Genomic DNA, 13509 nt, shown 5'->3' with positions numbered 1-13509 from the left:
AACTGATGTATTGAATGGTTCAGGTGTAGGAAAGCAACCTGAAATTCAGTTACTTCTCCACTTCTGCTGATTTGGTGAGCTCAGTCTTCATGGCAGGCTGAAGCACGGATCAATGTTTTCGCTATACTTGAGAAGAGCCATAGGGGAGCTGAAAAATAACCAGAATGGCTGGAGGTTTTGGGAACTGCCTGGTTATATGTTGTTTCTGTGACCAGCTGGCACAGCTATGCTGACCAGTCAGCAGTGTCTGTCTCAGGAGCCACGATGCTCAGGCACTGGGGCAGGGGCTGCTCTTTATCAGTGCCCACTGGTGTGTGGGGCCTCTTATGCAGAGGCATCCTCGTGGTTCTACACAAATCTGAGCAAGAGAGGTGGGGTGTCTGTCCCAGAAGGCCGACTGTCTTCTGATGGTAATGAGCAGGAATACGTTTGGCATCTCAGAGCCAACAGCAGTCCATCTGTTCAGTGCTTTATCTCCAACATTTGCCAGTTCTCTTTGGAATTCCCCAGAAGAATTGAGCAATAACTTAATTGATTCCACAGCAGTTAATTGGAGGATACCCCATTATACCCACAGGGAAGAGCCTTGAAAAAGCCTGTGAAAAAATCTCTTTTCCCAAAGTGTTTTCTACATCTACAGAAGCAATTCTATATTGTCTTCATACATACTGTGATGTCTTCTGATCCCAGATGATCACTTTTTGTCCTAAAGCCAGTAGTTTTGTAGTTCATCATCTTTCATTTTAGCCGACACAGTTAGCCAGGCTAATAAAAGAGGAGTTACAAGAGTGGATGAGGATGGCTGTGCCAATGTAGCACAGCTATCCAGCCTGTAAGGACAGAAAAAAGGAAATTAGTAAAATTTTTTTAATCTTCAGATTTTGTGCCTGTAGTTTAACCATTGGAGAAAGAAAGTGCTGATTTTCCCTTTTGGGGAGGGGAGACCACATGTGAGGCATCTGATCCAGCTCCAGCTTGTGCTAAAAATGGACATTGTGCAAGAAGGCTTTCTCAGTGAAAAAAGAAAAAGAGGGAAGTGGAGCCTTATCACGTGGGCCTGAAGGCTTGAGCACATTACACGGCTCGCTAATGGCAAGGAGCTGCACACGCGGCCATGGGTGGGAGCTGCTCATTCCCGCAGGCTGTGGCCATCCCCGGGGCCAGGCAGTGCTGCTGTGAGAGGGCTTCCCCCTGCTCGTGGTCCACAGAGGGAGGAGAGGAATAGGGTGTGGTGGGAGCAGGACTGCAAGGGGACTAGGTCCTCTGCAGAGCTGTTGGGCCACTGCCTGAATGTGCATTTCCATCTGCCTGCAGCAGGTTCTTGGCAGGGGCTAAGGCTGCACACTGGGTTTGCAGTCCCCTCCAGGCCTCCCATGCCCAGACTGAAGCCACGGCAGTGCAGAGCATCACTGCAGCCTGTTTCCCATCTCTGAAAGCAAATGATTTCCAAACTAAAGCACAATGAAGTTGATTTCCAAGAGACTCTGATATCACACATGCTCCACAGTGAAGGTGGGATCAAAGGAGACACTGAGCTGCTCCTGAAGTATGAAGAGGGAAAAGAATTGGTCAGACAAGAGTGTCTGGAGAGGAAATTTGTCCCAGGTGACACAAGCCCAGCTGTGCAAAGGGACAGGGGCTTGGTCCAGATCAGCAGAGCTGGCATCTTCCCTGCTACACAAATGAGGACGGAGCCCCTGTGGTGGAACAGACACCACCTCCTTCCACACGGCTGGTGTCAGCTCAGGGCTGTGATTTAAATAGTAGTGATAGCCAAAGGCCTCCCATGTGCCTCGCGTTCCTCAGGATCAAACTCTGCTGCCTTCAGAGAGGCATTTCTTGGTTAAAAGGAAGGCTTGCCCGCCTGCCTGTAGCTCTGCTCTGTCAGACATGTGATGATGGGCCTGGTTTTCATTCCTGAATTATCCCCATTAATCACAATGTCTATTTGAAACAGCTGCTGTGAAAGTCCCTGCCGTTGTGCAGTGGAAAAATTCCAAGTGCTTGTATTTTCCCTTGTAAGTCAACGCTACATGCTCAAAACATTTGTTTCGCATTAATGCTCTGCCTAACAGCCCGTCCACTTGTGTTTTGGGGGAAAATGATTTGAAGGAGCTGTCTTCAGCTGGGAAGGAGCTGCCGGCCACAGGCATTCATGGTCTGCACATGTGGAGGGCACCTGAAGGCGTGGAGTCACCACTGCTGGGGGCTGGCTCAGCGTGTGAGGGGTTGGGATGAGCTAGCAGGGGGCTTGTTGCGAGGCACAGGGGCTCAGAGGTAACTTGCAGCATTTGCACAATCAATGCAGAACTCTGTTTGTGCAGAACTGAGTGAGAATTGTAGATGAAATGGTCCATGTCTCTACTTTGTGCTACACTTTTGGTGGAAAATCTTTAAAAGAAAGCCTTCTCCGTAAGCTACCATGGTACCATTGTGCCTGGTTCCTAACAGGGTTGGGGAGTTAAAGCAAAAGTGGGGTTCTGGAATTCAGCTTTTATGTCTGTGTCCACACTTACCCAAGTTTTGCATGTGGGATGGAGGTTTGGTTCTTCACAGAATGCAAACAGATAACTGTCCCAAAATTAGCAGGCACTTGGGATAAGCAGCTGTTTTCTGTGCTTTTCCCACCCTAGCCTCACCAAAACATTTTGGAAATGGCTGTAGTGTGTTTCTGGGAGGACATCTATAATAACTTGTCAGAGTTGTGTTAATAGGGCAGCAACATGTGAATCCAGTCTGTGCTCTAAACCTTTTTTGTTTTCCCAAGCATATAAAACTGAAGCCCTCCCACGCTCCTTGTGCGTGGAACAGTTCAAGTCCTGCCAGCCTGAACTGTGCTTTCCATTACTGCAGTTATTTCAGTGCCCTGGGTAGCTTTAAGAGCCCATAACAGTTCAGTCAAAAATGAAAATGAAGTCTCATTAAAATACATTCACAATAGGAGGAAAAAAAGGCCCCAGACTGTGTTTTTTTAACTATTTTTTTGTCCTGAATCAGCACTGATCTCTTCTGGTTAAACTTCCTTTCTCCTAACTAGCCAAGTCCAAAGACGGTTTTGATTCCTTTCCAGATGAGTTTTCTGAACAATGCTGGAGGTTTCACAAGTTTGCCATTTTATCTCTAGTCCCTGCCTGCCAGCCCTTCTTTCCCTGCTTTGAAATATGCTGTCTGATTAGCACTTCTGCAGATTTCCATTAGATCCCACAGTTCCTGAGCCTGAAAGCCAAAAAGCCAAACAGAAATAGCATCTGGCCAGTGGAGCGCTGTCGCTATGTCCCCTGTGGCCTGGCCTGGGCCGAATCCTGCCCGTGCACCCTGCAGCGTGTCCGCAGTGACCGCGCAGTGCTGCTGCTCCGCAACGCCCGCCCACCGCTGCCAGGGCAGCCTTGTGTGAGCAGAGCTGGCCCCGACCCGTGCAGCCCATGCTCATTTCAAGCCATAAGGGTTCCCATATCAGTAGGACTTGCCCTTTTTTAATGTTTTTGGAGGCACTGCAGTCTCCCTGCGGCTGGAGCTGCCCATGGCGGGGATGGGCAGGCTCCAGAGCCCCGCCCTGCGTTTAGCCTCAGGTTTGTCCCTGCTCATGTGTGACACAAACAGGGTTCCTGTTGGTAGCATGGCCAGTGTTGAAGACTGTTGACCCCGTGTGCAGGGCCAGCCAGTGGCACCTTGTGGTTGCAGTACGGGAGCAGTGGTACTGCAGCCCGAGGAGGTCTCTGTGTCGGTGTTGTCCCCTTGTTATATCTTGCTTCTGCCTTTCTCTCCAAAATGAACTCTTTGTGTCTTCTGCACGTTCTCCACTCTTTGCAATCCTCAGCTTCTCCACTTCCTGACTCCACACCTTCCTCTACATTCTGGAAGCCATGCCTTCCTCCATTCCAACACCCGCAGCCCTGCTCTGAGCCCATTTTGTGCTGCCTGCTCATAGGAGCATTGCAGGAATCATTAAACTCCTGCAGCAGACCCAGGGAGCTTCCCTGTATTCATGAAGTTACCCTTGAAAAGGAAGTGAGTGCCCTGCTGGCACAGACGGTGTGTGCCCACTGACAGCCCTGCTGTATCGCCCTATCATCAACCGCACCAAATGCAGCGCATCCAAATTGACATCGAACTAATTGCTTTAGCAATTATAGGGCAATTAGAATAAAAGAATCACCAAGTTTTAATTAAGAAGCAGATTGAACAGGATTTAGCAGCTCCTAGCTGAGAAATATCAGAACTGTTGGGTATCTGTTGTCTGAGCAGGCTCTCAGATGGCAGGCCTGTGTGTGCGGGGGGGATGCTCAGAATACATAAATGTGCAAAATTTGCACTTGCATCATTGGAAGGAAATTGAACGTGAACGTTAGGGAGAATGGGATGTGCTCTAACACTGAAGAGTTCCTTAAGAAAATAGCTTATGTTTCCCTTGCTCATCAGTGCAGCAGGCAGAAGAGGATCAGAAATTTGGCATTAAACTGTGTAGCTGAATCACATCACAAATAGGTGCTCCCTTTTATATTTTTTGTTCTTGCTATAGCAGTGCTACAGTTCACCTCTCTCCCATGAACTTATGCTTGATGAATGTAAGGAGTTAAATGGTGTGTTTGCTTGCTGTCACATGGGAACAGCTTGTTGACCCTGATCCTCTGTTTTGCTGTGATGAGGGCTCTGCTGTGGTATGAGAAATATGAACGCTGGTTCCCAGAGCCACAGGCCCAGGCTGTGGGCTCACTCCCATGGAGTTCAGCGGCAAATCAGGCAGTGCAAAGAGCAGTTCAGCTGACACATTCATGAGAAAGCTGGGTGCCCAAATATCTCTGTACTTGGATTTTTGTGCACATCAGCCCTTTCTTGTCCTGCTGAGTGCAGCATGTCATACGGTCTGCACTCTGTCAGATTGCAGGAAGCATCTCTGTAGCACAGTATGCTAGAGTCTCCCTGTTCCTGTGTAATTCACATGTAAATTAATGCACATTTGTATTTTGTCGAGCATCATGTGTGCACGTCCCCGCTCAGCACAGCCATACATATGCCCCTGCCTTCTGAGCAGCACCCCAGCTCTGCCCGTGAGACAGCACAGGCTGGCACAGCCCATCGAGGGCATTCCACAGCTCCAGTGCTTGCTGCAGAACTTGGATGGGGTATGTTGATGCTGACAGTTACAGCATCCCCAAAAATGGCCTGTGGCTGTTGTTGGCTGTTGTGTCCTGTTCCCCATCTGCGCTGTCATGTTGCCACGAGTCTGAAAACTTCTGAGCAGCCTCAGAGAGATGCAAGTGGGAGTTGGGAGGTGATGGCCCCCCAGTGTTTGCAGCACCTGGGGTGGACTAGTGCTGCTCTCTGGTGTGCAGAGGCACCTTCAGTGTCCACACACAGCCTGTCCCTACCGCACTGTTGATGGAGCCATCACTACAATGTCTGGTTTGCTGACTTGGTCTTCTTTCCTTTTCCCAGGAGACGGTTGGAGAGCCCTTCTTCCTGCTGATCTGTGCCATCAAACAGCAGATTAACAAGGGTTCCATCGACGCCATTACAGGGAAGGCCAGGTACACCCTCAACGAGGAGTGGCTGCTGAGGGAGAACATAGAGGCAAAGCCGAGGGTGAGTACCCATGTGCTGGGGCTTCCCCAGAGCTGGCATGAGAGCGAGATGCCATGCTCATAGCATTTGAGTCTGCACAGCTGGTGAGAGAAAGCGGCACCCAGACAAAAAGAGGAGAGGGTTTCTGACAGAAAGAGTTGCTCTCATTGCCCTGCATTTGGCTGCAACTGAAGCAATAGCTGTGCCCCCCTGGTCTCTGAGCGAGTGTCTGTGGCAGCCTGCAGGCCCTCACAGCTGACTGTCCTGCTGTTCAGGAGCTCTCAAGCTGGTGCTGGTAAGTGGGCTCCAGCACCGCTGCGGACCCATCCTGCAGCAGGCTTAGAGCTTGTTTAAACAGTGGAGCTTGGCCCATTGCATCAAGCAGAGGCTGAGCAATGAGCTTTGATGGTTCCATTAGTCACCAGTCGGAGCCAAGCAACTGAGGACACGGCTGGTAATGGGGGCTGACCCTTCTCCCTGCCTCATGGTGGTCAAGCCCCATTAGCAAGACAGCATGAGAGGGGGCTGCTATGTTGCTCCCTGTGTCCTCCCAGCTTGATCAACAGAGCCCTCAGCCCCTGGGGCTGTAAATCAGTGCCTCTCATGATGTAAAGCATCGATGGCCACATTAGTTCAGCCTGATTTCCATCAGCACAGGGCCCAGGGCACACTAGCCAGAGCTGTGCAGGCACTGCAGCTTCCAAGCATTCTTGGGAGCCAGCAGAACCAGGCAGGTCACCCCTAACTCAGCCTCTGCCTGCAGAACCTCAACGTCTCCTTCCAAGGCTGTGGGATGGATTCCCTGAGCGTCAGAGCCATGGACACGGACACACTCAGTCAAGTGAAGGAGAAAATTCTGGAGGCCTTCTGCAAGAACGTCCCCTACTCCCAGTGGCCAAGGGTGGAAGACGTTGACCTCGGTAAGGACCAGGTGCATGGGACCAGCCAGTCCGTAAATCCAGGTGAAGCACTTAATATTGTGCAGCAGCTGTTGGTGCCTGTCAGAGCAGTGGGTGAAGCAGCATTGACAGGAGGGCAGACATCAGGGCAGCAATTTGGTCCCAGACCCCCTGGGTCTTGCTTCCTTCGGGCTGGGGTCTCACTTGTCCCCTCTCTGTGTTCAGAGTGGTTCGCTACCAGCACTGACAGCTACATCCTGCGGGACCTCGATGACACGTCGGTGGTGGAGGACGGCAGGAAGAAACTTAACACATTAGCACATTACAAGGTAAAGCTGTCGACACCTCAGGGGAGCTCCGCCTCCTCGGAGCCTGCCTGGCCTCCAGGGTGAGCTGCGGTTCCCCTCCAAAAACGGGATCATCAGGAACAAGCAGGGAGGTTGCCATAGCTCCATGAGAGCTTCCAGGGAATAGACATCTGCCCTGGCGAGCATCTCGTTAATATTGCAACACACAGAAACTAATTAACACTCTTCATGCAAAACAAGTTATCCTGACAACAGAAAGAGGAGGGGAAAAAGCTCTTATTCCCAAGGGCCACTAGCCTAGCTGATTAGTATCACTGTGCTCTTGATCCGCACTCCTGCTGAAATCGCAGCTACAACTGTCAGTGCCTGCTCCGAGAGCAGGGGCTGGGGATACCATCAAGGAAGCAAGGCCAAAAATACGAGGAAACATGGTGAATCAGATTGTTTTCTTGACTGTTTTTCTGTTTAAAATAAAATGAAACCAGAAATACTTAACGATGTTCATACTCCCTGGTATGCCTGGAAGCATAATCCTCACTGGTCTGTAGCCGTGCATGGAAAACAAAAGCAGAGCTGAGTGCTCATTAATATGGTTATCGGGGTAACAGCCGTGCTGTGGAGCGGGGCTGGCACGGTGCCCTGCAGCACAGAGGCTGCGCCAGCCCCACGGGTCCAGGCACAACCACTTCCTTCTCCTGTTTGGGGAATGGCAAACCAGCACCTGCACAGCCAAACTCTCCTTCCTTTTCAAATTGCCTGCTGTCGACATCCAAAAATGTATCTTAGATACATGTATTTGCCCAGTTCCCATCAGGTTTGAGAACCTCACTATCTTGTATTGAAAATTCCCTTTCCACGTAGGTGGGGGGCAGGGGCGGGGCAGGTTCAGGGGCATGTTTGTGGCAGAACTATGACTGCACCAGCATTCCCTAGCTCCTGGGATCTCCCCAGGACCAGGGAGGCACCGATAAGGCCCCCATCATCAATGCGTGTTCTTCCCTTCCTCCACAGATCCCTGAAGGGGCATCCCTGGCCATGAGTTTGACGGACAAGAAGGACACCACACTGAGCAGAGGTAACATCTCGCTCCTCTTCCCTGCTGCTGGTGACAGGGCAGGAATGTCAGAGGGTCACTGCCAGAGGGTTGTCTCTGGCTGGGAATGCTAGAAGACTGCCAGGCCCCGTTCCTGGGTGCTGTGGATGTGGTGGCTCTAGACGTGCTATCCAGTCTGCTCCCTCTGCATCATGGGGTGCAGGGTGCTCTCCCAGCCCTCAAGGTGTTTGCAGCTTCCATCTCGCACCCTCACTGGGGGCTGGCATCCAATCTGTGCTGACAGAGTGAGAAAAAGGAAGAATCTGAAACCACTTGGTTGAGAAAATCTTCTCCCTCCCAGTTAGATATATTCAGTCTCTTGCCAGTGCATTTCTAGGTTTCAGGCTGTGCAGAGTCAAAACAGACCAAGGGAGACAAAAATCCACGTTAAACAAGGAATTTCAAACCCTGTTTCTAGGCTGTCTGCACAGAGCCTGGCTCTCCAGGAGTCCTTTGCCTGCCGTGGTGAGGAGCTGCTTGGGACTGAGCTGCCCTGATGATGAGGCTCGGAATAATGCTGGGAGCGTGGGGCACAGCAGGGTCAGGGTGCAGGAGTGCCCCTGTGCTCATCCTGTTCTCATGCCCTCTTGAGTGTCTCTTAAAACATCCCTTGGGAGATCTCAGGTCCCCCTTGAAGTACCTCCTAGGGTACCTCCCACGTGCCCCATAACGCAGTAAACAACTCCAAACCAAGGAGAAACACTTAGATCACTTGTGGTGAGAACACCAGCTCGGTGTTGAGGTTTTTGGGGTTCAAATGCCTCTTGACATGGAGATCACGAGTGGGGTGGATTTCAGCTTGGACCCTCTGGCTGAGCCACTGTGTCTCTCTTCTTCTTCACAGTGAAGGATTTGGACACTGAAAAGTACTTCCACTTGGTAAGTATCCTGCTCCTGGCTGCAGGGATGATGGCTGCTTGTGGGGGCTGCAGATATTAACTTAAATTACATCTGTGGGCTGTAGTGTCAGATGTGGTGAACAAGCTGGATCAGGGCTCGTTAATTCTCTTCACCAGGGTTCAAAGAGGCGAGAAAGGTGATCTGTAGATAAACTGAGGGACATGATCAAGAATTACCAGGATGGCAGAGAAATGGTTGTGAATGATGGAGCTGCTGGCAGCCACAGAGAGCTCAGGGGCACAGTCAGAGTGTGGCGTGGCATGGCACAGTGTCAATGGTGGCATCCAGTGACACCTTGGCTGAGTCACCTGCTGGGAGCTCCTGGCATTCTACCTGTTTCCCGGGCTGAGCAGGTCCATGGGTTCCTGCTGGTGTACCATGCTGGAAGCGCAAAGTGCTAAATGCTGCTAAAAGCTGTTATGAAAAAAGGTGTTACGGACAACAACAATATTTTATAGCCTGGTTTGAGGTGGTTTTTTTTCTCTGCGAGCATTTCCATGCTCAAGTAGAAGCACGCACGCACGCACACACACATGCAGAGCAAGGAGGGAGAAGGGATGGGAAATCAACTCTTCACATGTGAAACAATTCCAGGATGGATGTCAGTTGCTTGCTTTGTCATTATGGAGAGTAATTCACTGACCTGACCAGCAGAATATTAATTCGTGTTCTGAAAAAGCCAGTATTCCTATGTACTGTGCTTTTTCCTAATCCAAGCAAAGCTGGTTTCTGCAGAAGCCATGTGCATTGCTTCTGGGAGCCCTAGGTACAGCCCAGACAGGGGTGTGAGAGCCCAGGGGGGCAAGCAGGCTAGTGTGCAAAGGGAGATGGATGGGTTCATTTTCTTCATCTAGGGTGAGAGAGGCAATAAAGAGACAGGAGAAACAAATGTCAGAAAAACTGAGTATTATGAATCACTTTTTTAAAGCCATATAAGGGTGTGTTATAAAGCAGTAACTGCTTTTTAATTGAATTTTATATGTGGTTGAAATTCTTTGCTGAAAGGAAAATTTAGTGTGACACTTCCAGGGAAGAGTGCTCTGACCATGTGCTTTATCTGGGACCAGGTTCTCCCAACTGATGAATCAGTGGAACATAAGAAGTCCCACAGACAGAGCCATAGGAAGAAGGTCCTTCCAGAAATCTACCTGACAAGGCTACTCTCCACCAAGGTAGGAGCCAGGCTGCCCCCGTGCTTGGCAGGTGGGTTTGTTCGTGGTCTATAGGGAGAAGCCTGCTCCAGGGAAGGAGCACTGCAGGGCTGGTTGCTCCCAGAAGGCAGTGGGAATCCTGTCCTGGATGGCTGGAGCATGTTTAGGGAGGCTGTCAGGCTCCTCAGGGTCCCTCCAGCTTCCCAGCTCATCCTTGCTACTGTGTGATGCCCCACATGCTCTCCCCAGGATGGACTGGGGGCCATGCAGACAAAAGGAATTCTGGCTGCCTCAGGGCTTCCAATGCATAGCTGAGACCTGAACCCATGTCCCCAGAAAGAGATGCTGCAGGGACAGGAGATGGAGATGCTCAGCTGTGGGAGCAAGAGAAATGTCTGTGTGATCTGAGGTCAGATCTGGCCCATCTTTAATCCCAGCATGGTGCCTCACTGAAAAAAAGATCACAGGGATGGCCAGCAGTCTCTGGTCTTCTTTGTCTGTGCTGTACAGAAAAAGCACAGATGTGAGATCCCAGCAGTAAGAAAGAAAATCTCAATGCCAAAAGAAATTAACCCCAAATGCAAGTTCATTATATTACTATCCACAAACAAACCGTTCCCTCTCTGCGTCAGCATCCCCTTTCTCTTCTGACTTATCCAACTGGCAGCAAAGCATTTCCTCTTGTGTGCAGCAGTCACAGCCCCTCCACTGTTCTCCTGGGTTTGGGTGCTGCTGCTCTCACCAGGGTCCACCGTGTCCTTGTCCTGCAGGGCACACTCCAGAAGTTCCTGGATGACTTGTTCAAAGCCATTCTCAGTATCCGAGACGATAAACCACCCGTGGCTGTGAAGTATTTCTTTGACTTCCTAGAGGAGCAGGCAGAGAAGAGAGGGATCACAGACCCTGACACTCTGCACATCTGGAAGACCAACAGGTTTGGAAAAGGAAATCCTTCTTTTCTTCCTTCCATCTCTTGGGAGCAGGAGCTGCAAAACCCCGGTGTCCTGGACTAATCATTAGGTTGCTAAAAGTAGAAGAGGGACTTGGAAAACAGGGAGGGTGGCAGAGAGGGCTGTGAAAGATGAAGCCAAGCACAGGATTGGAGAGCTTTGAACAAATATGAAGCTCAGGGGAACAGTGAGCTGAAAGAGGAGGCATGGGCAAAGGGCAGAAAGAACTGGCACACACAAATAATGAAAGGAGAAGCAGGATGATGTGAGACAGCCAATAGTGTTAGCTGCAAGCACTGGGGATCTGAGACAGAGTCTGAAACCATGTCATATCTTAAAAGGTCATGGAAATTTTAAAACTAGCATATTTGGATCCTTTTCATTTGCCTTCTGCCTTTTCAGCCCTTAGTGGCGGTTTTCCTGGCTCACATCTGTAACCAAGGTGAGTCTCCAGGGTATTCAGGGGACTTGGGGAGCGGGTGCTGTGACAGTGGCATGCTGGTGAGCGCCGCAGCAGTGGGACTAGACTGAGTGGTGCTGAGGGACATGAGCAGCAGGAATGGGGTGCAGGAGCCAAAGCGAAGGGGAAATAGTGGAGGAGAGAAAACAGAAGATTTGAGAGAGCAGGGAGCTTGGAGAGAGTGTCAAGGAGAGGCTCAGCACTTTGGAGACTGCGGAGACAGGAACTGTTTCCAGCCCAAAGTGTGAAAATTAAAACCAAATTTTACTGGGAGAGCAGGCATGCAGATACAACCATTGGGCAACAGCTCTGCCTACTCTTTACTACCTTCACTGGCCTGTAGAGCAAAGACTTACAGTGGCTTTCACTTCTTAGCTGCTGTGGAGGGTAGGAAGGGTGAGCAATAGACTGAAGCTGTATTGTGGCCAAATCAGCAGTGAAATAACTGAAGGAGAAAATTATGAGAGAGCAGAAAAAAAGATACATGACATGCATTTTGTGGGGCCAGGCTCACTATCAGAACCAGATGATGGTTACTGTCAGTAAAGAGGGAAAAGGAGGTGACACCATTGCTCCAATCAGCAGCAAGTGGGGAAGCCTGACTCAACAGACCCACACAGGCAAAGCTGCTGGTGCCTCTCTGGGCCTGCTGAGAGCTGCTGAAGGAGCAGGGGCATGTGTGTGCCTAGAGAAGGCTGTACGTACAATCACCTGTCCGTGCCACATCTTCCAGCTTGAAAAAATGTCTTGAGGATGAAGGTGTGTGCCTGCCCCTCTGTCAAGGCAAGGGTCTCTACAGGGGGTGATTAAGTAGCAGAACCCATCTCCTCAGCTTTCCTCTCTACTACTCCCTTTCTATCGTCATCTTTCCTGCATTTCCACCCCTCTTCCTCTGGTACACAAAAATTCATCTGGTGCATGTCCCTGGATCCTTCCCTTTGCAGCCTACCGCTGAGGTTTTGGGTCAACATCCTGAAAAACCCCCAGTTCGTCTTTGACATTGACAAGACAGACCACATCGACGCCTGTCTGTCTGTGATCGCCCAGGCCTTCATCGATGCCTGCTCGCTCTCCGACCTGCAGCTGGGCAAGGTACATCCAGCGAGGGCACCACACTCCTGCTCAGGCAGTCACAGACATGGACCAGTCTGGGTGGGCAGGAACTGCAGGAGGGCACCAGCCCGGCCTCCCCCCAGCCCAGCCGCCCTCCCATGGCTGGCTGGAGCCATTGCTTGGGCTCATGCAGCTGAGTTTTGGTTGTCTCCAGGGGTGCGTTTTCCCCTCCCTTCCCCACCCTTTTGTTCAGGTTTAAGCTTGAAATTTGCACCTCCTCTGTCACAAACAGTAGCCAGGGAGCGGGGACGCACAGTCATAGGCACGATGAGCACAAGGCAGGGCCCCCAGCCTGGGGGGCTCTGAGGGTGGGGGAGACCAACCACTGGGCTGTGTGCTCAGGGTTACCCATCAGCTCCATGAGCTGTCCTGCAGCCATGGGACAGTGCCTGCTGACTCAGCACCGTGTCTGAAATGCTTCCTGACCCAGCTGAGCTGGTGCTGGAGCAGATGAGTATTTTCTGCTATTGTCTCAGGCAGGGGCATAACATGGAACAGTGAGCACAGGTGGGGGCCAGTTCTGCTCAGGGCACCAGCATGGGGCATGGACAGACCCCACCAGGGAGCCCAGCTCGCCCAGTCAGGGCTGGTTTAGGGGACATCATCAGCATAATGATCCCATAAAGTAGCTGAGGGACAACATAAACTCCCAGTGACAGGATGGAAAATGATGTAGCTCCAGGTGAAGCTTCAGTCATTGCTCTTGGTGATTTCTGCACAACCTCTCACCTAAGAGAGAAGCCCAGGAGGTGAGCCAATCCTCTGAGAACCCAGGCTCTGCCTGTCCAGGCATCAGAGCCCAGGCCTGGCTCACCTGGAGGTGTGAGGCTGTCCAGGGCCATCCCAGTGACACCATCCATCAGCACATGGAAGGCACCTGGCAAACACAGCCACCGTTGATGCTCTCCTCCCGTGCAGCGTGTCCATCCCACAGTGACCATGTGCGGTTGGAGGCCGGTGGGCTCAGCACACTGAGGGGGGAGCTGAGCCTGCTCCAAGCAAACGCCAGGCTGCATGGGCCAGGTCCCATCTCCCACCCTCAGGCTGCACACACAGTCCCACAGGGCTGGCCA

The 13509-nt window shown here is 51.2% G+C and overlaps 1 protein-coding gene across 1 annotated transcript in view; it reads left to right on the top strand.

Moving 5' to 3' along the window:
• PLXND1 (plexin D1) overlaps positions 1-13509 on the top strand; it is a 70447-nt gene that overhangs the window by 50721 nt on the left and 6217 nt on the right. The window contains 8 exon segments of the mRNA XM_039559207.1: positions 5437-5583; positions 6326-6482; positions 6687-6790; positions 7781-7844; positions 8707-8741; positions 9830-9934; positions 10684-10847; positions 12268-12415. Of these exon segments, the coding sequence (XP_039415141.1) occupies positions 5437-5583; positions 6326-6482; positions 6687-6790; positions 7781-7844; positions 8707-8741; positions 9830-9934; positions 10684-10847; positions 12268-12415 (924 nt within the window).

The sequence above is a fragment of the Corvus cornix genome, chromosome 12 (genome assembly GCF_000738735.6).
Source record: "Corvus cornix cornix isolate S_Up_H32 chromosome 12, ASM73873v5, whole genome shotgun sequence".
Taxonomy (NCBI): domain Eukaryota; kingdom Metazoa; phylum Chordata; class Aves; order Passeriformes; family Corvidae; genus Corvus; species Corvus cornix.
The sequence above is the reverse complement of the archived record's forward strand: the minus strand, read 5'-3'. Positions and strand labels throughout refer to the sequence as shown.